Source organism: Bos indicus x Bos taurus, chromosome 8, assembly GCF_003369695.1.
Source record: "Bos indicus x Bos taurus breed Angus x Brahman F1 hybrid chromosome 8, Bos_hybrid_MaternalHap_v2.0, whole genome shotgun sequence".
NCBI classification, from domain to species: domain Eukaryota; kingdom Metazoa; phylum Chordata; class Mammalia; order Artiodactyla; family Bovidae; genus Bos; species Bos indicus x Bos taurus.
Genome location: NC_040083.1, coordinates 84,188,551 through 84,216,541, shown reverse-complemented (window position 1 = coordinate 84,216,541; position 27,991 = coordinate 84,188,551). Strand labels below are relative to the sequence as shown.

Here is a 27,991-nt window from a genome sequence, read left to right as displayed (position 1 = left end):
AACCTTTTCCCAGGCACTGGCCCTTGGCCCTGCCACCAGCCCTCTGCAGTGCTCAAAGGCTATGGCCAACTTGGCTCTGTATGCTAGTGCCTGGGGTTCCCGGCAGTGACCCTGTGGGGGGTCTGGGGCAAGAGCATTTCCGTTGTGGGCACATACTTTCGTTTTCTACTGCAGCCTGAGGTGCTGTCACTCATTCTAGAGAGCACATGGTACCTCTGCTCATGCTGAGTCATGGTCTTGAAGCCCAGGGCAGCCCTCAAGTGCGCTGCTGCCACGTTGGATTTCTCTCCTGGTGGTGTTGCTTTTACATCTGCAGTGACCCTTCTTCACCTTGGTCTTGTTGGTTTTGGCTTGGTGGCCTGTCCTGTGAAGGTCACTGTAAGACTGGTTTGTCACCTGATCTCTTAAGTGCCTTCAGTGGGGGAAGTCACCCAGGGCAGGCCAGGCAGAGGTTCCTCCCCAGGTACTGAACTGCCCCCCAGCTCCCCTCACCTCTGGGATGCAGGGGAATTAGGGGCCAACTCCCTTTATCACACTAAGCTGTTGTGATGTTTTTCTCCTTATTGACAGAGGTAACATGAAAGACTTGGCAACTGAGATCTTTTAGCAAAAGTTTGTTCCTGATCTGTCAGGGTTTATATCGTTTCTAAGATTCTGATAGGGCTTCAGATTGTTTCTGCAATTGTTTTGATGCCCTGGGACATTTGTGTGGGCCCTGAAGATGTGGGGTTCAACCAGTCAGGGGCTGTGTGTTTCTCTTTTGTGTTTTAGGATTTCTGATTTGTAGATCATACTTCTTAATGGAGATATTGGAAGCAAGTAAGAGTTGTTCTTTCTTTTTTTTTAAAGACATATTCCCAAATCCTGGGCTTACTTTTCTCCTGAATCTAGTAGAAAGTTAGATATTTTTTTTTTTTTTGAAAGTTAGATATTTTAATGCTCTGTTGCCTATAGTATTTTTTTAAACAAGTAACTTATTCTGTATTTGAGGTTTTTAATGGTATTCACACAGGTTGATAAAGCTGATGAGATTACGTCTCATTGAAGAACTCTGCATTTAGCCCTGTCTTTATTCCTGGGATCACCTGCAGTTGAATGGTTAGGATTTGGTTCTTCCAAGACATTCTCTCTTTGGTGGTTTTCAATCCTGGCCTTGGTGAGTGCTGAGCTCTGCCTTCCTGGCATTTGGAGGTCTGCCAGTCTAGGCCTGGTATCCTAAGGTGGCATGGTCACTCCCCCCACCCTGATGATAACCTTCTTCCTCCTCAGTCAGAACTCAGTCAGGACAGCAGCTGCCCCTTTTACCAGGAAGGTAAGCAAAGTTTCTCCATGCTGCAGAAGGATGAGACCACAGCACTGGGTCACCCACCCCTTGGTTTGTTTGGACACCTGCTCTGTGGCCACCATGTGGCCTTGGAGGGCCTGGGACTTCAAAGCCTCCCCTGGGACTTGGGTGCTTCTCTGTCACCCTCACTGTCCTTTGCATGCACTTGTGGTTTGTCTTTACAAAACATTCTGCTTCTCTTCTTGCTGTTGGATTTTCCATCCCTTAGAAACCTTCTGAGCACCTCTTCTGCCGCAGTCCCTGGGTGTCCTGCCTGTAAATGCCGACTGGGCTTACACCTCCATTCTCCTGTCTCCCACCTCATAACTCGTGTCTGTGTCTGCTTCAGGCCTGTGGCAGCTGTGGTCCATACAGACAGATGAAACTTGGGAAGGAAAGTGCCCTTCCTAGTCCGGGCGCCTGCTGTCCCCACTTCCTGTCTGGCCTCCCTTCAGAGTCTTGGGCTCCTGCCTGTGGAATGTCTCACCTCACCCTCCATCTGTTCTGCCTGAAGCTGTCAGCCACACACTGTCCCACCCTTGTCCCTCTTATCCTTCTTTTGGAACTGTGGTGTGCTTCTGGCTGTTTAGTGGGCACAAGTGGCCTGGCCTGATATGCTGTCCTAGGTATTCTGCTGGAAGATCCGGACAGTGGCTGGTGGGGTGTCTGTGAGTGGTGGCCTCACCAAGAAGCAGAGCTGAGCCACTTTGGGGTGCTTGGGGCAGCACCCTGAGGCTCTATTCTTCTGTTGCTGTGTTTATCTATCTCCTTTTCCCTTGAAAGTTACCTGATCTCTGCTTCCCTGGGGTTTTCTTGGGGTGCTGTCCTGGGTAATATCCTCACTCTGGAGGAAGACTTGACTTAAGCTTGTCCTCCAGCAGCGAGGCTTCAGCAGCTCATCACGTCATACCTTACCTTTGCCGAGAGGTCCTGGAGTCTTAATTCCACCCACGAATTTCCTCCTTTGGGCTTCACATGGGTAGGTGACCCTCTTACTATATTGTTTTTGTATTCTTTTATTTCTATTTAATGCCAATCATTAGTTCCTCTCACCATCCCAGAAAATACAGAATATTAGAAGGAAGAAAGTAAAAACCATCCAGCATTTCCCTACTAGTAAAAATAATTTTTGTTAACATTTGATGCACTTCCTTCTATAACACGTTTTTATTGAATACTTAAGAATGGTATCTGTCTGCTTTTGTTTCCTGCCTTTTCTCTCAACTCTGCTGCTGCTGCTGCTGCTAAGTCACTTCAGTCGTGTCTGACTCTGTGCAACCCCATAGACAGCAGCCCACCAGGCTCCCCCGTCCCTGGGATTCTCCAGGCAAGAACACTGGAGTGGGTTGCCATTTCCTTCTCCAATGCATGAAAGTGAAAAGTGAAAGTGAAGTTGCTCAGTCGTGTCCGACTCCTATCGACCCCATGGAGTATAGCCTACCAGGGTCCTCTGTCCATGGGATTTTCCAGGCAAGAGTACTGGAGTGGGATGCCATTGCCTTTTCCACTCTCAACTCTACAGCATAAATGTGTAGATACTTTTTCACACACACACACACACACACAAGGCTGCAGAGCACTGGGCAGCCAGAGTTCCTGTGCTGTCAGACATTCACATGGTTGTGCTTTTAGAGCTGTTATGAGCCAGGCTTTGCTGATGTCTTGATATTCGGATGACTTGGATGGGTTTTCAGGGGGGATCAAAGAGCACGTCCTAGGTCCTGGCACATAACATGCCAGTCCTCCCCCACCACGGCCTTGGACCCTCACTGAATGCTTTCTACTCTTTTTAAATTTATTTGTTTTTGGTTGCACTGGGTCTTTGTTGCTGCGTGTGGGCTTTCTCTAGTTGTAAGGAGTAAGGCCTACTCTTCCTTGAAGGACGCAGGCTCTGGGGCCCGCAGGCTGCAGTCGTTGGCAGCACGCAGGCTCAGTAGTGGCGGCTCCCGGGTTCTAGAGCAAGTTCTAGAGCACAGGCTCCATAGTTGTGGCGCGTGGACTTATTTGCCCCTTTGCACGTGGGATCTTCCCCGAGCAGGGATCAAACCTGTTTCCCCTGCACTGGCAGGACCACCTGGCAAGTCCATCTCCTTCTTTTATAAGTAGAGTGTTATATACATTTTGAGACTGTTTCATGTACGTGTGTGTGTCTTTATATGTGTCATTTCTCCATTCACTGACTTTTTCAGTCTTGTTGAAATCTTTGGTTTTCATCTAGTGTTTCAAGGCGCAAGAGAGCACACCACACTTTTCTATCCTAAAGGACAGAAGAGGTGTGGGCCCCACTAAGATTCCCTGTCCTACTTTGGAACAGGGAAGAGCTGCCTCTGCCCCGGACCATGCAGAAACTCTTCTTAAGCCCCTCTTCTTAGTCTCATTCCTTTCTCTTCATGTTCTTAACATTTATCCTAGACACTATGAAGGAGATATACTTTAAACATCTAGTTTCAGATGTTTGAAAGGAAAGGAGTTGTTTGCTTCACAACTGGTTAGAAGTTTGTGAGCTGGCAGGGCCCTGGTGCTTACCAGATTAGGTGTTAATTTGGGCTCCTTCATGGGAATCTCCCTGTGGGCGGTTGCATCAGTCTTGCTACACACCATGGGTGGCCCTTGAACTAACTATGTCTTTATGCCAACCAGGGCTGGTAAGGTTGATTTCTCATCTTTTCGCTTCTGTCTGCTTGAATGGGTGTCACCTGGTCCCATGGCTGGCCTTGGGGCATGTCACAGGGCCACCAACTCAGCCCAGTCAGACCCTCACAGGGGGCAGTTAGTGCTTGCTGTCCAAAACAGATGTGCCCACTGAGTGCTTGCATTTGTGGAGACTGACCTTCAAGGCTGACACTGCAGCTCCTGTGGGGCAGTTTCTGGTGACAGTTTTAAATGCTAAACAGGTCAGTAGAGAAAGCAGTTTTCCTTGAAGCAGACACAACATGACACTCAGAATTTCTTAATAGGTCTTGAGAAATAGTGGAGTCCAGGTAAAAAGTGAGTGACTTTTAGGGGCCCAAGTTTCTGGGAAGTTGCCTAGAATTAGGGTTTCTGCATTATCAACTTTTGTTTTTCCTTGAATTTTGATGGAATCCTTGGCCAGTCGATTCCCATGATTGAATACTAACGTCTACCTGGATTTGGGAGGGGTTAGAGATGGCTGGATGGCATCACTGACTCAATGGACATGAGTTTGAGCAAGCTCCAGGAGTCGGTGATGGACAGGGAAGCCTGGTGTGCTGCAGTCCATGGGTTTGCAGAGTTGGACACAACTGAGCGACTGAACTGAGGGGCGGGTACATGCCCTTGACCTTAGCTTCCCCAAGTCTGGGCTTGGGGCTCAGGGAGGTGATGGTTGTCTGGAGTTTTGAGAGGAGTATGTGTCATCAGAGTGGGATAGGAAGTGTCGGGGGGCCGTGGGCTGGGGAAATGGATCTGATCTCTATGGGCCTTGCTTGCTCTCGGCCATGTTTTGAGTGCTAAACCTGTACTTTCTGAGTCTCTTCAATCACCAGCCCCTCCTGCCCCACCTGGACCCCAGTGCTCTAGACAGTACCCAGACTGCTGCACCTCCCCTCCTCCTGGCCACTGCTTTACAGGCTAGGTTCCCATCCAAGCCCTTCTGCCTGGAACTCTCTGTCTCCATGGGAATGGTTTCTGAAGTTGTCCAAATGGAATGAATCTCCCCCATTACCAAGACTCCATAACACATCCAGGTTATTTCCTTGAAGAATGGCTGTTTTCAAAGGCTGTACTTGTTTAAAAGGTTATTTTTTTTACATTTTTGACATGTATGTTAGCATTGTAAAAAATTTTTGAAACGTATGTTATATTTTTTGTATGTATTTTTTTGAAATGTATGTTATATTAACACTGTAAAAAGTTGGAAAACCCAGAACTTGAAAAAATTAAGTTCCCCAGTTGTTGCTACCTGGACACACGGTTATCTGTTCTGAAGTTTTCTCACAGTTCATACAAACTCAGCATGCACATACTTTATTTTAAACAAGGGATAACATCATATATGGGTACACAGCTTGATTATGACAAAGTACATGGACCTGTATTCTCATGACCAGCTCCTTCTAGAACCTTTCTCAGGGACCATCCCAGGTGCCAGAGATCTGAGTCTTACCTGTTTTTGAGCTTTACATAAATAGCACTGTACCCATACATCATTCTCGATTACACACACACATATATATGTACATATTTATAAAAATAGGTTCACTCTGAAAGCCCCATCCTGTAATCTTTTTCACTTATCAGTGATGATGGCTATGCCTCTGTGTCTGAAACATGGATCTTCCATATTTTCTGGTAAATGACTACCTGGTATTCCATGGTCTGGAACACGTTCCTCTGTATTTAACCATCCTACTGTTGTTGACATTTAGGTTGTTTACATTTTATGTGGAATTGTAAACAGTCCTTTTACATGCAGTGGCTGAAATCTTCTGTGCATCTTTTTTCCTTAAGATAAATCACCGGGAGCCTCCTGACTAGGTCAGAGAGCAGAGGTTTTCCTGGTTGCTCTGTGTCCTCAGACATGTGGCCCAGTAATGGCCCTTACCTCCTCCCCGGGGCACTGGGTGTCCCAGGCACTGCTGAGGACAGCTTTTTCTGCACAGCCATCTACCCTCATCCCCAGGCTTTGTGTGGGTACTAATCGGACTCTGTTTTATTTTCCAATAGCGTTGTGTGGTGCTTCGTTTTCTGAAGTTTCCTCCTAATAGGAAGAAGGTAAGATCAGTGGATTTGCCACCCCATCGTTAAAATAATTATTTAAGAAAACTTTGATTTTTTTTCTGATGCAAAAAAGTATTAATGCTAATTTTAGAAATTTGAATATGATATAAGCATTCAGTGCTGAAAGCGATGTGCCCATCATTCCTGCAGGACCCAGTGCTTTGGCCTGCTGGGTCATCATGGTCAGTCCCTGGGTAGTGAGTCAGGAGCCTACCAGACTAGTTCAGAGACCTCTGCTTATGACTGGGAAACCCAAAGGCCTTCACTTTGCCATGGCGATTTCCTTACACCCTGCTGCCTCAGTTTCCCTATCTGTGGAAGTCTAGCTATGAAAATGAAGTCTGTAATGCTGTGGTAGACAATCAGTGTTACAAGTCACAGCTGGCAGTTCAGATGGAGCGCTGGGTTTCTGTTCTCTGAGTCAGCCAAGCAGAGTACTGTGGGCACCCTTAGAAAACCACTGTTCTGCTGCGTGCCTGCTGACCCCCGAGTTGCAGTGTCTATCTACCTTGAGGTGTGATGTTGCCGTGGTGTTTATCTAAGTGGTCACAGAGGTCAATATGCAGGAGCCCTGTGGGAGCCTTTCGTCTTTGATGTTCAGTGGGGAGGGCGTGATATGAGCATAGACTCTATCTTAAAAGGGCAGAAAAGGCTGGAGTTGCAGGTCACACCCACACAGTGGGGCAGGGCCGTGGTGCTGGGTGGTGAGTGGAAATTGGGCTCAAGATCAGGGTGTTGGAGACATGAGTCACCACCTCACCTCATTTGAATTATGGTGAAACAGCCAGAAAAGATGGTGAGGTGGATGGCTTATGGGTGCCAACGGTGGCTGATTGTGCAAATGAAAGGCACCCTTGTGGGTTAGTTTCATAGAATGAGAAGAGGGGACCAGGGGAGAAAGCTGAGGACCGTCGTCACGGTGGGACTGGCTGCAGTGAGGTCTGGGGCCGGTGTGGTCGGTGCAGAGAAAGATGGCTCAGGATGCGGGGGAGGTGCGGCTGCTGAAGAGACTCCTGCGGGGAGGTTCTGTTTCTGTGGAATCCAGGTGGAAACGAGAAACATTTCAGAGGCTGCCTGTAGTCCTCTCCCCTGCCCCCGTCCCCCACTCGGGGTCTGTGGAGCCCAGCCTTGGTGAAGGGTCAGACTTCTCTGGATGCCTCTGTTTTCAGTTCTTCCCGTTTACATTTATTGAGGTAATGTCTCTCAAGGCAACAGTGTGCTGTTTTGCTGTTGTTGTTATATAAATGGCTCTATGTGATGCCAGCTGCATTATTTGTGGGGAATTGTGTCTTATTCTGTCAATAAGAAGACCTTTTTGTCAGAAGCCTATGGCCACAGCTCTGCAGAAGCACTGCCTGTGTTCTGGAGTTTTTTTGCCAGGCTTCATCCTAACGCAGCAGTGCCTTGGGATGCAGGCTGTGGTCTGCCTATGTTCTGGTGCCTGCGGAGCAGCTCAGACCAAGACCTTCTCAGAGCCTGAGCCGTGTGTCAGGCACCTCTCAGCCCGCTGTTGAAGAAGACAGCCCTCTCGCTCCTGAGTGAGACCTGTGATCAACCCTTTGTCCTTCTTGCCTTGGGTGAGAGTGAGGGATACAAGATTGATTTTCTGTCTCACCTAAATCTCACAGCTTATCAACTCTTTAAGAACCTCTGGGGTAAAAGTGTTTTATTTCTACATTTAGAGGCTGAAGAATAAAATCTAAATATCTAGTAATTTTTGGATGGGAAAGATTTTTAAAGTCAAATTTCTCAGAAGGTGTGCACGGGCCACAGGTGGAATCCCCCTGTGTTCCTGGTGTGAGGAAGGCAGGGCCACAGATATGGTTCTTAAACTTACAGCTTCGGAATCACATGGGCCCTGAGTAGAATGCAGAGGTGGCCCAGGGGCCCCTGGGGACGGAAACTCCCCTGAGTGTGGTAGTCCCTGCGGCGGGGCCTACCTTCCTCCGGGTCCAGGGCCACTGGTGGTTTCCGTGGCCACGCACCTGGCGGCCCTGTATGTGACAGGGGCTCGTGGTGGTACCAGAGTCTGCCTTCTGGGAGCTCCCGGGCACTGAGGCCTCCTTGTCCTTCTCTTTACAGACCTCGGAAGAAATATTTCAGCACCTGCAGAACATAGTGGACTTTGGCAAAAATGTCATGAAAGAGTTTTTGGGTGAGAACTATGTTCATTGTGGGGTAAGTGATGTTTTTTAAATGTAGTCTAAATTCATGAGCACATTCTGTATCAAAATACCAACTTCTCAATTATAGTTTGAAAGTTTGTGCTTCACAATAACCCCTAATGTTAGTTACAGAGTTTCCAAGTGCTTTTCTCATTTTTGCCCCATGAGGTAGCAGAGCAGATCCTGTTATTCTCATTTGCTAGCTGAGAAGCATGGGATTCTGAGACACTTTGTCAGACCTTAACTTGCTGGGACCCCTGGGACTCCACCATGCCACCCTCAGGGGGGCATTCAAATTGGTGAGAGCTCTTGATGAGGTCCAGGCAGCAGCCTGGATCTTTGATAGGCACCTTCGAGCAAGGTAGGGAGAAAAGGGCCCCCGTACTGGGAGGTGTGACCTGGTCTCGTGGGAGACCCCAGCTGAAGCTCACGCGGCGTGGTGGCTTCCACCTGCCTGCAGGTGGTCTCTGTTGCTGGCTTCTGGTCTCAGTTACGGAGAGCAGTACTTGTTACAGGCAAGGTCTGCTGTTTGGATGCTCATGGAGCGGGCAGCATAAGAAGCCTCAATGGAGTGGCCCTGTGATCCTGGCAACCCTCAGAGCAGATGGCCATGGTCCACGTCTGGGACAGTCATTCCTACGCCTTGGCTTTGATCACCGCTGCGCCTCTGCTTCTGCTGGCCTTACTGCTTATCTTAGATCAGAACCCTGAACAGATGATCAGATTTGTCATTTTGAACAGAGGGAATAGTACTGCCTGTTTTGCAAGTTCTGTACCTTGTGTGCATCTTGAGAAAAATGATGCCAAGAAGGATTGCCTGGCAAAACAGAATTTTAAGTGGCTCTGACAGCAAAATGTCCTCCTTTGACAGCTTAGGACGTACTGTGGGTGGCGCTTCTCTGGGTTCCTTAGGGCTGTGGTCTTATCTGAAGACTGGGGCTAAGGATCCTCTTCCAGGGTGGCCCAGAACCACAGAGCTTGCAGTGTGGTGCTGGCTGTTGACCTGCTGACTGGGGCTCAGCAGCTCCCCATGTGGACTCTCTGCAGGGCTCTGAGCATCCTTGTGACTCGGTCCTGACTCTTCCAGTGCGCAGTCTGACAGATGACCTGTCAAGAAGTTGTGTCTGTCACTTCCACAGCATCCTGGGGTCTTCGCAGATCAATTCTAGGCAGTGTGGGACTACACAGAGGCAAAGGCCGCTGAGGCCATCCTGGGGGCCAGCACCACCCCTCCCCAGCTGTCCTGTTAGATTGTGGACGCCTGAAACCCACCTCCTGTGAGAGCCTGAGTGACTGAGTGCTGGCTGCCTCCTCCTCCTCGGCCTGGACGGTGTCTGAGAGAACGCAGCTGTGCCGACTGTCAGTGTCCTTCCTGGGGCGAGAGCATGCTCGTCTGGCCAAGTGGGAGTGTTGCTCTGTCTCACTCAGGGACTCTAGACTTTTCTTCCAGGAGGGGCCAGTGGTGAAGAAGGGTGGTGAGGAGCTTGCGGTTCCAGCCAGTGGCAGCCTGGCAGGTGGGAATAACACTGGGCTGTCCCTTCAGGCCTAGGGCATGCTCTAACTCCGAGTTTGATTCTGTTTGTCCACAGTGGACAAGGCTCTGGGCCTGTGAGGTGGATTCACAAGGTCACATCTTGGGAGTATTCACCCTGTTGACATACCTCCTTTGCATGAAGACACTGCCAGAGTGAAACACAACCTGCTTTTCCTCCAGGTGGCTGTAGTAGTGAGAGGACTGCCACTCGGGCCCAGCACCTCTGGTCCTAATAAGACCATATTCAGGCAAAGTCCGCATTTGTAAACGATATGGTTTTCTCCTTCTGATGACATGAGCTAGCTTAGAGAGGGGCCCTGTTGAGAGCGTTTCCCTCTTCTGTGTCCTGAGACGAGAAATGACAAGCCCAGTGGTGAGAGCAAGGCTCAGACAGAGAGACAGACACACCCCTTGTGCCATGCTGCCTCCAACCCTGCCTGGCTGGTTTGGGGACTGATCTGGGCCTGTCTTCATGTGAGTTGGAGGTTAGGTGGGAAAGGGCGTGATGGAGGTGTGGCATGTAAATGGACAGGATCCCAGCATCCTCTTTCTAGGCCAGTCTCTTCCATCCCCTTGGGATTCTTTAGAAGTCAGAATTCTGCCACCCTGGAAATATAGGGAAGATGGTGAGCAATGTGGATTAAATAGAAACTCTTGGTTTGGGAGATTGCAAAGAAACAGCAAAGCAGAAAGAAGTTGCTTTTCTGTTTCTTGCCCCAGTGCACCAAATATTGGCTGTCCTGTAGCTGATGGGGGCACAGGATGTCCACCTGGGGATTTATTTTTTTAAAGATGATTTATTTTATTAGGCTGTGCTGGGATCCAGTTGTAGCATGCGGGATCCTTAGCTGCACCTTGCAGGATCTTTGCAGTTGTGGCATATGGGATCTAGTTTCCTGACCAGGGCTCAAACCCTGGTCCCCTGCATGTGGGAGTGCGGAGTCTTAGCCACTGGGCCATGAGGGAAATCCCTTACCCAGAGATTAATATTTGATCAGACCCCGTTCCTTGAGCTGCTTCTCAGATGGGAATGTGAGAAGCCTCAGGTTGCCCGAGGAGACAGCTGGTGAGGAAGTTTTTGCAGGCAGAGGGCTGTCTCAGGCCCCTGCTCTGCCATCCACAGACCCCTGGAGAATGAGGATGAGGTCGCCTTGAGAACACAGGAGCTGCCTGAGGAGTATTCTCTGGAGACTGATTGTGGGTGACATTGGGCATGCTGCTAGCCACTGCCATTGTGGACACCAGCCATCCTGAGGAGGGCCTGTTCCTGTTAGTGCACAGAGACGTTAGTGGTGAAGAATCCACCAATCAGCGCAGGAGACACAGGAGATGTAGGTTTGATCCTTAGGTCGGGAGGATCCCCTGGAGAAGGAAATGGCAGCCCACTCCAGTATTTCTTGCCTGGAAAATTCCATGGACAGAGGAGCCTGGTGGGCTACAGTCCATGGGGTCCCAAAGAGTTGGACATAATCTGGACATGTCCTTAAAATAACAGAGCAGCTTTTATTCCCAAAACTCACATACTGAGTGTTTTTTAATGTGGTAAAATATACAGAACATAAAGCTTACCATTTTAAGCATTTTAAAGTCTGCAGTTCTGTGGCATTAAGTGCGTTTACCTTGTTGTGTAACACACACTGAGTATTTCTTATTTGTTCTTACAGGAAGTTGTTCAGCTGCCTTTAGATTTTGTGAAACAGCTTTGTTTAAAGATACAGTGTGAAAGACCAGGTAAGGGTTTCTAACTTACAAAATTTATAATATTCCGTTTGAAAAGTGTTTGATGTTAGGCAGATACAGTTTTTAGCAACTTTTTTGCCAGGGACTTCATTATCAGGGGTAGAAATCCTAGGAGTTTGTGAATACAATTCTGGGTGTCAAATATGCAGATCACTGCAGGGAATATATGACCAAGAACTAATTCATAAAAATAATGCTTTTGAGGGGCAAAAGGTGGCTGAAGGAGTTGGAGGAGAGTTAGGGAAGGGAAGGTGGGCTCTAGGGTGGTCTGGAGGAGTCCAAAAGAAAACCAGAGCAGACCTGAGCTGTGGAGGGTGGGCCAGGCCCTAGAGGAAGGCAGTCCTGAGTTCCTTCTTTCAGAAGCCAGCACCACCCAACCTGCTTATCCTCTTGAGGTAAGCTGGGAGACTTGAGTTTTTGTACCTCCCACCACACCTCACTTACTTCCCTGAACTCCAGGAGTTGGTGATGGACAGGGAGGCCTGGCGTGCTGTGGTTCATGGGGTCATAAAGAGTCGGACACGACTGAGCGACTGAACTGGAGCTGGATCACCATACATAGCTTCCCCCATCACCACACGTGATTTCTACCCAGCAGTAGAAATGTACTGCCCCATCCGTCTCCCCGCCATCCCCGCCACCACCCCTGCAATATATACTTGCTCCTCCTCACCTCCCAGACTTTCCCCCTTCACCTTCTGTACCTTTCCCCACTGGCCATACTTCCCTATCACCAATAATATGTTCCCCCATCAAACCAATTACCACACATAGCAGCCCCCATCACCTCCAGTACCTTCCCCCATCACCTCACATACCCCCCATCATCTCACAGACCACCCTGATCACCTTCCCCAATCACCTCACATACCTCCTGCATCACCTCTCATACCTTCCCCCAATTACCTATCTTCCCCCATCACCTCACATATCTTCCCCCATTAGCTCCCATACTCTCTCATCATCTCTCATACCTTCCCCCATCACTTCCCATCCCCTCCCCTCATCATTTCCCATACCCTCTCCCCATCATATCACATACCCCCAAACTCCTCATACCTCCCCGCATCACCTCCCATGCCTCCCCTATCACTTCCCATACCTTCCCTCATCACCTCACATACCCCCATCACCTCCCATACCTTCAGCCATCACCTTGTATACCTCCCACCATCATCTCCCATATACTCTCCCTATCACCTCACATACCCACCCTATCACCTCCTATACCTTCCTCCGTTGTCTCACATACCTCCCCCATCTCCTCACATACCTTCCTCTGTTGTCTCACATACTTCCCCCATCTCCTCATGTACCCCCCATCACCTCCCATACCTTCCTCCGTTTTCTCACATACCTCTCCCATCTCCTCACATACCTTCCTCCATTATCTCACATACCTCCCCCATCTCCTCACGTACCCCTCATCACCTCCCATACCTTCCTCCGTTGTCGCACATACCTCCCCCATCTCCTCACATACCTTCCTCTGTTGTCTCACATACCTCCCCCATCTCCTCACATACCCCCATCACCTCCCATACCTTCCTCCGTTGTCTCACATACCTCCCCCATCTCCTCACATACCTTCCTCCATTATCTCACATACCTCCCCCATCTCCTCACGTACCCCCCATCACCTCCCATACCTTCCTCCGTTGTCTCACATACCTCTCCCATCTCCTCACATACCTTCCTCCGTTGTCTCACATACCTCCCCCATCTCCTCACATACCCCCTATCACCTCCCAAACCTTCCCTTATTACCTTACGTGTTCTCTGTCTATTATCTCCCATACCCTCTCCCCATCACCTCACATACTTCCCATCTCCTCACATACATCCCCTATCACCTCATATATTTTCCCCCATCCCCTCACGTACTCTCCCCCATCACCTCCTATACCTTCCCTTATCACCTCAAATATCCTCCCCCCACCTCCCCACACCCCCCCATCACCTCTCATACTCTCCCCATCACATCCCCACACCCCCATCACCTCCCCACATCCCCCCATCACCTCCCCACACCCCTCCCCATCACCTCCCATACGCTCCCCATCACCTCCCATCCTTTCCCCTATCACCTCCCATCCTCTCCTACCATCCTACCATCTCCACACCCTCTCCCTATCACCTCACATACCCCCATCTCCTCACATACCCCCCATCACCTCACATATCTTCCCTCATTACCTCAGATGCCCTCCGTCCCATCACCTCATATATCACCCCTATCACCTCTCATAACGCGGCCCCCCCCCCGCCCCCCGCCGCCCCGCCATCACCTCACATAACTTCTCCCCCATCAGCTCAGGTATTTTCCCTCCATACCTCAGGTACTTTCCCTATACTTATTTGTCACAGTAATGACACTAACCATGTTAAAGCTTTTCCTTTCACAGTCAGAGACAGAGATATAAAATTTATGTTGTTAAGGAGTGAAATGTCTCCTCCTAAATCACGGCCAGGCAGTCAGAGTGTGTAGTAAGCCAATATGAAATTTTTTTTCTGTATTTGATTAAGAAAATGGAAGAAAACAGGATACTGTGCCCTGGAGCCCCTGGTTTGGGGAGCAATGAGGAGCAGGGCTTCATGGGTGGAAACAGGTAACGAAGGGGAAGGAGGCAGCAGCCTTGTTCAAAACCTGGACTGTGTCTTGGCTCTGTTTTCCTCATCTAGACAGACTGAGGCCCGCTGTGATTCTGCCTCCTAGTTACTAGTGCCATGCGGCATCATTAGTTTTATAATCAGCAGTTATACTACTTAACAGTGATAAGACTGTCCCCTGTGGTAACAGTGACTCACACTCAGCCTTGTTGTGTGGAAGGAGGAATCTAGAGGCCATATCTTATGTGACTGTCTGCAGTATAACTTCTAGTAGTCAGTGCTGAGGAAATATTAGTGTTTGAATATTCTGAAGGAAGCTTTAAAAGGAAGGTAGTGGCTGTTGCCACCTTCTCTGGACTCCTGGGTTAAGGGAGTCAACAGAATTGGGGGGCAGTTTCCAAGATCACTCTCACTTTTGATGGCAGCTGCATATTTGAGGGTCCCCAGGACCAACCTCAGATCTGATAATTTGCTAGGAGGACACACAGAACTCATTGTTATTCTCATGGTTATGGCTTAGGGACACAGATTAAAACCAGCTGAGAGAAGAGGGGTCAAGGTTTTTGCTGGGGCTTGGTCATGTAGACTGGAGAAGGCAATGACACCTCACTCTAGTACTGTTGCCTGGAAAATCCCATGGACGGAGGAGCCTGGTAGGCCGCAGTCCATGGGGTCGTGAAGAGTTGGACACGACTGAGCGACTTCACTTTCACTTTTCACTTTCATGCATTGGAGAAGGAAATGGCAACCACTCCAGTGTTCTTGCCTGGAGAATCCCAGGGCCTGGGGAGCCTGGTGGGCTGCCGTCTATGGGATCGCACAGAGTCGGACACGACTGAAGCGACTTAGCAGCAGCAGCAGCAGGGCATGTAGACACAGCTGGCCACCTGTGTGGCTGCCCTCAACCTCCAGCCCCTCCAGAGGTGGAGCTGGTACTACAAGGTCCAAACTCCTACCAGGAATCACAGTGTTATCCTTGTGTGACTCTAGGTCCTTACAGAGACTCCTCAGGCAGGATAACCCAAGCTTTAGAGGTGACCTCCCCAAAGCAGAGGCTGAGTTGGTCCTGCCCCCAGCAGGAGCCCAGGCTGCCATGGAGTTGTCTTGCTGCTCTCGCTGACCCTCAGTTATCTTCCTCTCTCTGTTCTCCAGAATCTCGCTGTGACAAGGACCTGGACACGCTCAGTGGCTATGCCCTGTGCCTCCCCAACCTAGCCAGACTGCAGACCTACCAGTTTGCAGAGCGCCGGCCGATTCTGTGTGTGGAGATCAAGGTGCATATTTGTTAAAGGGAAATGGTATTGGGGAAAAAGGAGAAATTGTAAATCCATGGGTCATCTGCCTGGAGTGCACTTTCCCCACCTTGAGGTAGGGGCTACAAAGGATGTTGCTTGTCTAGTGGAGGTCAGTGATTACTGGAGAAGGGTCACTCCCCTGCTTCAACTCTGTGGCTCCCTGTCCAGCATGGCCACCTGAGTCTCCCTCAGGAAGCCTCCCAGGTATCTCATTGTTTCCTTTCTCCAAATCTCTGGTGGTGACTTCTGGGTCATGCTATTGGCCCTGAGCATTCACACTCCGGATGTTCAGTGTGGACGATGTTCTGCCTCTCTAAACAGAGGCTAATGTCTCAGGTGTCACAAATGATTTGGTGCCCTGACACAGAACTCTGGATTTTAAAAGATAACCAGAATTTCAGACATTCTGGGATCCTAGGAATCATCAGATGAGCACCACTGTGTTCACTCAGTCTTATCAGAGAGACCGTGGGTTCTGCTTCTTGGAGCTGAGAGTGTGGGACAGATCTGCACTCCTGGTCTTTCCAGTCTTGTTCTATAATGAAAACACAGTGTTACTCTATTGCAGTTTGTCAAGTGAGCAACTCAGGCCTCGTTGTTCTTCTCCAGTGAGAGTTCTGGGTGGATTCTCCAGGGGCAAAGAGAGATTTATACGATACAGTGAGGGCGGCATCAATTCCCACTTGAGACTGAAGATAAAAGCAACTTTTGGGAATGTTTGTAGCTAATACTTCGTGATTCTCCTGGGAATTGCACTTCATCATCCTGTAGTTATATGTCTGCCTGAAGGTATATGTTTTCTCCCTAAGCGTTTTTTCTTCCTTATCTGTTTTGCAGCCCAAATGCGGGTTTATTCCCTCCTCCAGTTACGTTACACACGAGCTGAAGCACAGGGTGTGTCGTTACTGCATGCACCAGCACCTCAAGGTAGGAGCTGGCCTCCGGGCGCTCACTGCACAGAGCCTGGGGTGAATGGCTGGGTCATCTAGAGTTTTCAGAGGAGTAAAATAAAATGGAGATACTGTTTACCTTTTATTTCAAAAGTAGTTCATCTTTTTCTTCTTAATTGAGATAGTTATACATATCCTAAGGTTTACCCTTTTAAAGTGTATAATCCAGCAGATTTTAGTCTATTCGTAAGATTGTACAACCATCACCACTATCGAATTCCAGAACATTTCATCACCTCAAAAAGAAGTCCTGTGCCCATTAGCAGTCACCCATTGTCCTGCCAACCCTTGGCAACTACCGAATCTGTGGATCTGCTTATTCTGGACATTTCATGCAAGCGGAGTCACACAAATTATGGCTTTGTGTGACTGTCTTCTTTTAGTTAACATGATACTTTTGAGGTTAATACATGCTGTGGCATTTATCAGCACCGCATTCTTTTTATGACTGAATAATAATCCTCCATTGTATGGGAACATCTTGTTTACCCATTCATCTATTGATGGACATACGGCTTTTTCATTTTGGCTACTGTGAATAATGTTGCTGTAAACGTATGTGTACATGTACATGTTTGAGTCACTTTTTTTCAGTTTTCTTGGGTATATTCCTAGGAGTGGAATTGCTGGATCTTGGGGGAAATTCTGTTTAAAGTTTTGAGGAAATGGCAGACTGTTTTGCATAGCTATAGCACAATTCTGTATTCCCCCCAGCAGTGAACAGATGTGAGAGTGGATAATAAAGAAAGACCATAAATGCAAATTTTGGGAGATAGTGAAGGACAGGGAAGCCTGGCATGCTGTAGCTCATAGGGCTGCAAAGAATCGGACATAACTTAGCAACTGAACAACAGCAGCCACAAATGCATGAGGGCTCCGGTTTCTCCACGTCCTGGCTTCACCAGCACTAATTCTTACCCCTGTTTGTGATTGTAGTCATCCTAATGGATACAAAGTAGTATCTCAAGTGATTTTCATTTGCATTTCTCCAAAGGTTAGTGATGTTGAACATCTGTTCGTTTGCTTATTGGCCATTTGTATGTCTTCTTTGGAGACTGTCTCTTCAAATTCCTCACCCATTTTTGAAATGAGTTGTGATTTTTTTAGTTGTTTTCGGGGTTCTTTGTATATTTTAGATATTAATCTCTTTATCAGATATGTGATTTGCAAATCTTTTCTCCCATTCTGTTAGTTGCCTTTTTGCTCTGTTGACAGTGTTGCACAGAAGTTTTACATTTTGATAAAGTCTGATTTGTCTTTTTTCACTCTTGTTGCCTATGCCTTTGCTTTCATATTCAAGAAATTGTTACCTAAACTAAGGGCATATGCTTTTCTGATATGTTTTCTTCTACGAGTTTTATAGTTTTAGCTCTTATGTTTTGGTCTTTGATCTGTTTTGAGTTAGTTTTTATATTTGGTGTTAGATAAGGGTCCAGCTTCATTCTTTTACATGTGATATCCAGTTTTTCCAGCACCACTTGTGAAAAGACTGTCATTTCTCCATTGATTGGTGTTGGTGGATTTATTGGCCTTATACGTGAGGTCTCAATTCTGACCTTTCTATCGGTCTGTCCTTATGCCACTCTTGTTGAAATCAGGAAGTATTAGTCTTCTAGCTTTGTTTTTCTTTTTCAAGATTGTTTTGGCTATTTGAAGCTCCTTTACAATTACGTATGATTTTGAGAGTTGGATTTTTTGTAACTGCAAACAATTGCAGTTGGAATTTTGTTGGAATTTTGACAGAAATTACAGGAAGTTATAGATCACTTTGGATAGTGTATAAGTGTTAGTCACTCAGTTGTGTCCAACTCTTTACAACCCCGTGGACTGTGTAGCCTGCCAGGAACCTCTGTCCGTGGAGTTCTCCAGGCAAGAATACTGGACTGGGTGGCCATTCCCTTCTCCAGGGGATCTTCCCAACCCAGGGATCGAACCTGTGCCTCCTGCATTGCAGGCAGATTCTTACCATCTAAGCCACCAGGGAAGCCTTGCCATCCTGTCTTTCTACTCATTTAGGTTTTCTTTAATTTCTTTCAGCAACATTTTTTAGTTTTCAGTGTACCAGTCTTTTGCCACTTTGGTTAAATTTATATCTAGGTATTTTATTCTTTTGGAATATTGTAAATGTTATAAATAGAACTGCTTCCTTAATTTCCTTTTTGGTTTATTTATTGCTGGAATATAGAAACACAACTAATATGTGTGTTGTACCCTACAACTTTGCTGCATTTATTTATTAGCTCTGGTAGCTTTCTTTGTATATTCTTTGGAATCTTCTATGTACAGAATTGTGTCATCTGTAAATAGAGTTTTATTTCTTCCTTTCCAATATAGATGTCTTTAAGCTTCATGATTTCCAAGAAACCAGCTGAGACTTTGACAGGGAATCATTGTGCTGCACATTTGTGTGGGAAGTGCTGCCCCCTCAACAGTATTAGTACTCTGTGAATGCAGGGTTTTTTCATTTATTTAGATCTTTAATTTCTTTCAGAAATGTTATAAAGTTTTCAGCATATAGGTTTTATATTTCCTTTGTTGAACTTATCCTTAGTGCTTTGTTCTTGGAGATGCCATCGTAAGTAGAGGCTTTCCTGGTGGCTCAGATGGTAGAGAAGCAGCCTGCAATGCAGGAGACCTGGGTTTGATCCCTGGGTCAGGAAGATCCCCTGGAGAAGTAAATGGCAACCCAGTCCAGTATTCTTACCTGGAGAATCCCATGGGCAGAGGAGCCTGACGGACGATAGTCCATGGGGTCGCAAAGAGTTGGACACGACTGAGCGACTAAGCACTGTAAATAGAATTTTTAAAAACGTCATTTTCAAGTTGTTTATTGCATAGAAATGCAATGACTTTTTTGAAATAAATATAGGTATTTAATTGTGATGAAATATACATGACATAAAACTTCCTATTTTAACCATTAAGTGCACAGTTAAGAGGTGTGAAGTGCGTTTACATTGTGGTACAACTATCATTACTGTCCATTTCCAGAATGTTTTTTGTTTTGTAAAACCAAAACTCTACATCCATGAAATAACACATTTCTTCCTTTCTCAGGCCCCTGGCACCCACCATTGTAGTTTCTATCTCTGTGAATTTGACTACTGTAGGTACTTCATATATGTGGAATCATACAGTATTTGTCCTTTTGTGACTGACTTATTTCACCCATAATGTCCTCAAGATTCATCCATACTGTAGCTTGTATCAGAAGTTTCTTCCTTCTCAAGGCTGCATAGTGTCCATTGAACGTGTATAATATATTTGGTTTATCCCATTCATCCGTCGATGGTCCCTGGGCTGCTCCCATCTCTTGCCTGTTGTGAATAATACTTCCGTGAACGTGGTTGTACAAGTATTTCTTTGAGACTCTGCTCCCAGTTTTTTTGGGTATACACCCAGAAGCAGTAGTGCTGACCCATATGGTAATTCTGGGTTTAACTATAAGTACAGTATTATATAGAAGTAGTAAGAGTGGCTATCCTTATCTTGTTCCTGGTCTTGAGGGGTAAAGCTTTTGGTTTTTCACTGTAGAATGTAATGTTCTCACTGTAAGTTTGTCAAATTTTTTTTTATTTTTAGAGTTTTGTTTTTTAAATCGTGAAAGAATGTTAGATTTTGTCACATGCTTGTCTTGCATCTGTTGAGATGATCATGAGGTATTTTCCTCTTTCTATTAATATGGTGTATTATGTTGATTGATTTTCATATGTTGAACCACCCTTGTGTTTGACAGATAAATGCCACTTGATGAAGGTGTGTAATCTGTAGTATGCTACTTATTTTGGTTTGTTAGTTTTTGTTGAGGATTTTTTCTTGAGGGATATTTGTAGTTTCTAGTGATGTTTTTGTCTAGTTTTGGTACCAGGATGATAATTGGCTTGATAGAATGAATTCGGAAGATTTTCCATCTTTTACTCTTCATTTTTTGGAAGAGTTTGAGTATTGGTGTTGATTTTTCTTCAAACATTTAGTGGAATTCAGTAGCAAAGCCATCTGGTCCTGGGATTTTCTTGTTGAAAGGTTTTTGATTACTGATTCAGTCTTTTGTTATGTCTGTTTACATTCTCTATTTCTTCTTGAGTCAGTTTTGGTAGCTGTATGTTTCTAAAGAATTTGTTCATTTCACATAATTTGTTGGCATGTAATTGTTCACAGCATTTCTCTAAACTTATTTTTATTCCTGCAAGATTGATAGTAATGTATTTTCTTTCATTCTTAGTCATTTGAGTCCTGTCTTTTTTTTTTTCTTGCCATAAGCAATTACTCTGCTAGTTGATTTTGTTCACTTAAATAACGCTTGAAGATTGCTTGCTGTGTGTCTGTCAAGGCTCTTTGTTATGTGTTTGGATAACGCATGTATAGATGCACATACCCTTCTTTTCTTTTTAAAGCAAGTTATTTCATATGCATTGTTCTGCCACTTGCTTTTCTCTTTGAATAAATATTTGTGATTTTGCCTCTGTCTGTTAGTGGCCGCATATTATTTACTGATTCTTTCATTCAACATGTGGCTTGCTGTGTCCTAGTCCATAAGAGCAGATGTGCTTTGATTTATTTAGTTGTTTCTAGGTCTTGCTGTGTTTCACAGGTTGTTTCACATGTCGCAGTGAACATCCTTGACCCAGTGATTCCTCATAGATTTGCCAAATCAGGGGGCATCCATCTTTAAAATTGTGATGGAAACCAGCAAGTTGCCTTTCAAAGGTTGTGCCAATTTGTCTTCTCACCGACAACATGAAATTGCTAGTTGGGTGCAACCTACCTTTCCTGGATATTATAATTGTAAAGATTTGTTCATCTGATTACCAAAATTCAGCCATGACATCTTATAAAGGTGCTGGCTGCATTTCTCTGCTCATGTGGAGGGGCTGGCAGCTACGTGAGGCTCTCAGAGGAGGGCCGAGGTTTCTTGGAGTCAGAGTCAAGCTCCCTGTGCCAGCTCCCTGCACCTGGAGGTGGTGTCCCCTCCTGGGCCCTTCAGCTGCCTTGGTGATCTCACAGTCCCTCGAGCTCTTCTGTGTGTTAGAGTTAGCCCAGTGTGCCTCCCCAGTCCCATCACTGACACCCTGTGGTGATTTCTTAACAGGTAGCAACTGGGAAGTGGAAGCAGATAAGTAAATACTGCCCTCTCGATCTCTACTCAGGGTAAGAGAATACTTCTCCTTTGTCCCTAGTGCTGCCTCCCTTGGTGGTGGTGGTGGGGTGTGTGGCATTCTCTGTAGTGGGGGGTGGAGGGTGCATTCTGTGAGGTAGGGGCTACTTGCCTGCAGAAAGCAGGGCCCTGGGCAGGGCTCAGGTTTCTTGCCTGGGGTCAGCATTGCCTCAATAGGTTCCTGCAGATTACCAGTGGCTGGGGAGTTGTTGCCAGAGGAAGGGGCAGAGAGAAGGGTAGGGATTAGGGGCGGTAATGGGGGTGCCTCTCTGAAGAGGGCTGGGGAGAATACAGCTCCTTAATCTGCAAAGCTTGGAGATCTCAAGTGGCAACTCTTGGGCATGTCCCCTGAGCCACAGGCAGGTAAATGCAAAGTCTGCTCTAATTGTCAATAATACTTTCTCTTTTTAGAAATAAACAGAGAATGTACTTTGCTTTGAAAAGCTTGTTACAGGAGGCACAGAACAACTTAAAGATCTTTAAGGTAAAAGTTGCTTCTATTTTATGGCTTTTGGGTGGGTCCAGTGGGTGTCTGAACTGAGCTGGATGAAGCCCTGGTGCTATGGTCCCTAACAGGGCTCTGTGACCCGCAGACAAGGGCATCTGCACAGAGGCTGCCTCAGTATGATCCCTTGGGTCTTTTTTCCAAGCCTTATTTCATGAGCGCGTGCCATCCTGGGACTCCTGGGGTGTGTAATGGTAACTCCTTGCCCACTGGGTGGCCTCAGACTCAAGGCACAGACCCTGACTCTGGTTCTTGGGTAAAGATGGCCCTGACCGCGTCTCAGGTGTCCTCTGTGGTTGAGATGGGAGTAGGACCTGGGGCAGGGCAACCTAAAGGGTGGCCACACCTGTGCCTTTCCTCCCGGTTAACTTAGGGAACTTACAGTTAGGGGATCTCCTTGTCAGTTAGTGAGTTCTCAGAGTCCTGCAGCTCTGATTGTCCTGCATCCTGATTGTGTAGGGGAAGGGTTCTGCATGCAGCATACTCACCATCTGGCACTGGCACCTTCTGCTTCCTCATGACCACCTGCTTCTGGCACCCTGACTGGACTTGCTCAGGCCCTGTGGTCCCTACCTCCTGCTGTCAGGCATACATGGAGGAGATGCTGAGGGGCAGAGGAGTGGGGAGAAGGGGTGCAGGAAGAGGGGGCAGGGCTGGCCCAGATCTGGGGAAGAGTTTGTATTGGAAATATGTCCCCTGGGGTCCCCCTTGTCATCTCCTTTTCTGCTTACCACTGACTGCTCCCAGTCCTGGTTATGTTCTTACTAGGTGTGGCATATAAGCAAGAGCTCGTGACAGGCTCCAGGTTTACAGGCGGTGGATCTGTGTGGCGTAGCAGGGCTGCTGGGTCTGGACGGCCTGGTGCCCTCTGCATCCTGCTCCGTGTGGATAGTGCTGCTCTGCATACTGGATGCCCCTCAGAATCCCCTCAGAGCAGACAGTGCTGCTCTGCATACTGGGTGCCCCTCAGAAGTGAGCTTGGGGAATGTGGGCGTGAAGCCTATTCTTGACTCACTTCTCCCCGTATGGTTCAGAAACCTGGTCAGTTGAATCAGCTTTACCTTGTCTCCTGCCTTGCCAAATCAAGAAAAAGAGACATAGTTTAAAATCAGTTTTTGTTTTTAACTCTTATAAAGACTTTAGGAATTTTATATTTAAATGCCAAAGATAAGTTCCCTCTCTTCTGGGGATTTATTTGGAACCTATAGTAAGGCTGGCATTTTGTCTCAAGTGGACCCTTTTCTGACTGCCCTCACGTAGGCTGGCCTATTAGGCCAGCATAAGCTGAGTGGTGAGTCTGACTTGGCCCCTGGATCAGTTGACCTGGGACCTGGGACTGAGAACCCTGGCTATCTGCTGCTTCTGTTGAACTCAGCTAAGGGGAAAATCCAGAGATTGAGATAATAGTTTCAAAAGAGATGGATTAAAATAAGTGACATGGAATGGCTTTTTAAAATAACACCAGGAGCAATGCAGTACATTTTGCAAGTGCTGGCAAGCTCTCTCTCGTGAAGTTCCAGGTGTGGGGAGGTCTCCTGGATCGTGATCCATGCTGCCACTATGTTCTCTGCCGTTGGTGCCTTCTCCTTGTCTGTCTGAATGTTGTTCACAGACTCCAAGCCTGTGGCTCTGTCCACCCTAATACTGGACACCTGTGAGATGTGGTGGGGGCCATGTGGGACTGTCACAGAGACTGGGATGACAGTGCTCTGCACGTGTCACATGAGGTTTTTAGCAACTGTATGTGTATATGTAAGATGCCTGTCTGCCTGGATTCCAGACACTGGGGAGAGAAGGCCTTCTACTGTCCAGGGTCACTCAGCTGCTCATGGGCCTGGAGGAGAGAGCTTCATGGTGGGCCAAGGCTGCCCCTGCACTGGACGGCAGGCTGAGCCCTGGCCCTACCTTCTGGCCACAGCCCATGTTGAGTGGTTTTGGCTCCATACTTCGTCTTGGCCTGCTTTCCTCCCAGAAGCTCCTCCTTTTCCTTTGCCTGGCACACCCACCCTCCCTCTGTAAGGCCCGTCTCAAGGGGCAGCATCTCTTGTTGGTTTCTCCTGGTCCTTTGGTCAGCAGCGGCCTCAGCTGTGTTCCCATCTCTCTGGGCACCCGCATCTGCGCCCTCTGACGGTGCTGACAGGGGACTCCTAGGGAGGCATCATGCTGCTGAATCCCCGTCCACGCTTCTTAGTGGACTGAATTGACCCCCATTTGCAACCTGGGGGCAGAGCTGGGATCGTCCTCGTGGTATCATCTACTGCACAACAGCCACTGATCCTCTCGGTTTCTGTGGCCAGAAGGAGCAGCATAGCTGGTTCTGGCTCAGGGCCTCTCAAGGCTGCATCTCATCTGAGGGCTCAGCTGTGGGGCCAGAGGCTCTGCTGCTCGGATGGTGCCTCCACAGCCATAGGCAGGAGACCCAACAGCTCCATGGCAGCTCAGTGTGGCTGCTGTGATCTGAGAAGAGAATCATTAGGACGGAATCCACAGCATCTTAATCTTGCCAGGGGTATGCTGTTGGCTTTACTTGTATTCTGTCAGTCACACAGACTAAACCTCCACTGTTTGGAGAGAGAACTACGGGGTGTGAGTATCAAGGGATGAAGGCCACTGGGGACCTACTGGAGGGTGCTGACCACACTCTCACAGACTAGAAAATGTCTGTCCCCTGGGATTGGCTGCTGATCAAGCTTTTTCCTGGACATTGCAGACCCCTGTAAAAAGTCACGGGGTTGCACCTACTGAGCATCCCTTTCTGTAGCCCTGGGATCATTGGTGCCATGAGGAGTTTCTTTGCTGGACTTTGTTTTAAAAGGCAGGATTGGCCTCCAAAATGAAGACTTCCGTATTAGTGATGCTGATGGCCTTAACCACCCTGGCTGGAGCCTGGCTTAGTCTTTCACAGAGGACAGAAGGCTCTGGGATGCTGGCTGCCAATGTACGCCCACAGTGGTTGAGCAGTTTGTCTGCTCAGGGCCAGACTGATACTCTGTGTCCCTCAGTAGCACAGTGTCACTTGGCCTCTTCAGTAACAGGCTAGGGTCTTTTCAGTAACAGGCTAGGATCTTTGGGAGTTTGTGCTTTGGGCTGAGTTTGTTTGAGGTTGCCTGCATACCACGTGTTCCTGTCTGAGGGTTTGAATTTCAGGTCTGGGGCCTTTCTGGTCTTTGGTTTTTGAGAACTTTTCTTCTTTTTCATGTTCCAGTGGGATTTTCCACTTGGTCAGTTAATGTGGTACATGAGGGTGGGTAGAGACCCTAAATGGGGGCACGTGTAAAATGTCAAGTGCCTTTGCCTATCTAGTGGGTGGGGACGGAGGTGTTTTTCTATCAACCTGTTGGAGTTGATGTTTCCCTGTCTCTTTCCCTTCCTGAAGAATGGTGAGCTGATTTATGGCTGCAAAGATGCCCGCAGCCCCATGGCTGACTGGAGTGAGCTCGCGCACCACCTGAAGCCATTCTTCTTCCCATCCAATGGCCTGGCCAGTGGACCCCACTGCACAAGGGCTGTGATCCGGGAGCTGGTGCGTGTCATCACACGGGTGCTACTGAGTGGCTCGGACAAGGGCCGGGCAGGTGCCCTCAGGTCGGGGCCTGGGCTGCGGGGCCCACCCGTCTGTGAAGCCAGCCCTTTCAGCAGGAGCCTGCGCTGCCAAGGTAGGCCTGGTGGGCGGGCTGGGCGCAAGGGAAGCAGAGCTTGTGGCATGGCCTGCAAGGGTCCTGCCTGGCCTCACGGAGCTTCTGTGGGAGCAGCCTTGGTCCCGTCAGGGCTCCCCAAAGCTGGGCCTCCCTATCATCTCAGCCCCAGGTGGGGACATTACCGTTCTCATCTCCTGTCTGGGTTTATAAATTGCAGCATACATTGGAGCTATAAGATTCTCCCTAAATGTCGTCCGACATGTCTGACATCCTCTGTGGTTTCTCTACATTGTTCCATCTCATTGCAGCCCTGGAGGTGGGTTTTCCTTGGCCTTTCTTTTAGATGGAGAGAACTGAGGCCCAGAATATTGGACTCCCACAGTGCAAGGCCCTTTAGGGTGGGTGGGTGGCCTCAGTGGGTGGCAGTTTGCAGATAGGTTATGAACACAGATGTATGAGACCTGTGACTCTGGGTGTCTCCTACTCTAGGCCCCATTCCTTACAGACTTGCCATGGGCTGGCTTTGACTTAGTGGGCACCCAAACTTCAAGGTGACTTTGTGACTGTTTTGGGTTTTGCCATGAATGTTCACGGCTCCTCATTTGCCACCTTTGTCATCTGCTGGCAGGCTCGCCAACATGCTCAAGTATGTAGCATGTGGAGCCGTGACCAGGATCTTATTTTGAGGGGCTGACTAGGAGGATTCAGATTATTCAGTTTTTGTGCTGCCAGTCCCTGCAGTCTCTTGGAGCCTCTGAGGATGCTGTGGGGTGTGACACAGGGGGACGGCAGCTTTGCTCCTGCATGGGTTTTAGGTGCGGTGGTTTTCCCATGCAGCTACCTGGGCACAAGTCGCCCTTCTTTTGTCCCCCATGCAATGGCACAGATGAATTTTGCGGGTATTTTTCTTGTTGCAAAAGTGATGCCTGCTCATTTCAGACAATTTTTGTAAACTCATGCCCGTGTTTGGGTACTTAACTGCTTGTAAGTAGACAGAACTTGTTTGGAAGGACACACAGGTGGACACTGGTCAGAGACCCCTGTGGACTTTTCTTCCAGACCTTCCCTGCATACGTACACAGACACAAGTCTGACCCATGGGATGTACAATGTATTCTACATGCTATTTTTTTAACTTATTTTTTGACCATAAAGTAGATACTCTACTATATGAATAACCTGTAATTGTAACAAATCCCTTTTAGCTGGACCTGTGCATTTTCACTCTGTCTTGGATGACTGAGCATGTTTTGCCAGAAGTGGGAGGTCAGAGTGTCAGAACTGGACATGGCCACAGGTGCTCCTTGTGGCTTGGACTCAATGATGTTTGTTCATTCATCAGACATGACTGTTTGCTCAAAGGATGGGATACATGAGCTAGGACTCTGTCTCCCAGCCCTTAAGGCCCCTGAGAACCCTTGAGTGTGGAATGGACCTCATTTCTGCACTGTCCCCGCCCCGGTGGCTCCCTGCTCAGTGTGGTCACACCTCTTCACACAGGCTGTTCCCTGGGCTCTGCACATGCTGTCTTGCAGATGTGAGGACGTTACTGTGGTCCTTTTACATTTTGTGCTTAGTCTTCTGTAGACTGAGGGTTCTCTCTCTAGACTGGGCTGGTGTGATGGAGACTGAAGGATGTTGAGAGGAGGGGGATGCGCACAGTGAGCTGTGGGGCCTGCCTCTCCTTTGTGTCTAACCCGGAACGTGCACTTGTCCAGCCCCAGCAGCTCCGTGAGGCAGGGTGCGGCCTGTGCCCGCCACCTTCTTCAGTCCTTGACAGTAAACTTCTCGTTTTCCCCTGATGTTCTTGGTAGGAAAAAACACCCCGGAGCGCTCAGGGTTACCGAAGGGCTGTCTTCTGTACAAAACCCTCCAGGTGCAGATGTTGGACCTGCTGGACATCGAAGGCCTCTACCCTCTGTACCGGCGGGTTGAGCGGTACCTGGAGGAGTTTCCTGAGGAGAGGTGAGGCATAGACCCAGTGCTCCCCTGCCCTTTCTGGGCCTGTATGGGGCCCCGAGCAGCCCTGAGGGCAAGATGGGGATGAGGGTAGCAGGTTGACCCAGTGGGAGGACTGCATAGGCCTCCCAGGAGGATGACTCACCCCATCTACCCCCTCCCTGCCCCCAGCTGCAGGGCCAGCCTGGAGATTCAGTGCCATGTGAAGGAGGACCAAGGTCCTGTCAGATCAGAGATCGCTTTCCCATTTCTAGAAAGGAGAGTATGTCCTGACAACCCTGTTAGTCAGTTCCATGTTCTGAGTTGGAGCTGAGCCTGCAGGGGGCAGTGCTGCTCCACAGCCGGTGAGCCGCTTTCACTCAGCCCAGCTGGGCTT

At 48.1% G+C, this 27,991-nt stretch overlaps 1 protein-coding gene across 1 annotated transcript in view; it reads left to right on the top strand.

Moving 5' to 3' along the window:
* IPPK (inositol-pentakisphosphate 2-kinase) overlaps window positions 1–27,991 on the top strand; it is a 59,384-nt gene that overhangs the window by 3,065 nt on the left and 28,328 nt on the right. The window contains exons 2-10 of the mRNA XM_027550305.1: window positions 6,011–6,058; window positions 8,147–8,242; window positions 11,428–11,494; window positions 15,266–15,387; window positions 16,246–16,335; window positions 21,448–21,506; window positions 21,925–21,997; window positions 25,395–25,674; window positions 27,471–27,621. Of these exons, the coding sequence (XP_027406106.1) occupies window positions 6,011–6,058; window positions 8,147–8,242; window positions 11,428–11,494; window positions 15,266–15,387; window positions 16,246–16,335; window positions 21,448–21,506; window positions 21,925–21,997; window positions 25,395–25,674; window positions 27,471–27,621 (986 nt within the window). The remainder of the gene's footprint in view (window positions 1–6,010; window positions 6,059–8,146; window positions 8,243–11,427; window positions 11,495–15,265; window positions 15,388–16,245; window positions 16,336–21,447; window positions 21,507–21,924; window positions 21,998–25,394; window positions 25,675–27,470; window positions 27,622–27,991) is intronic.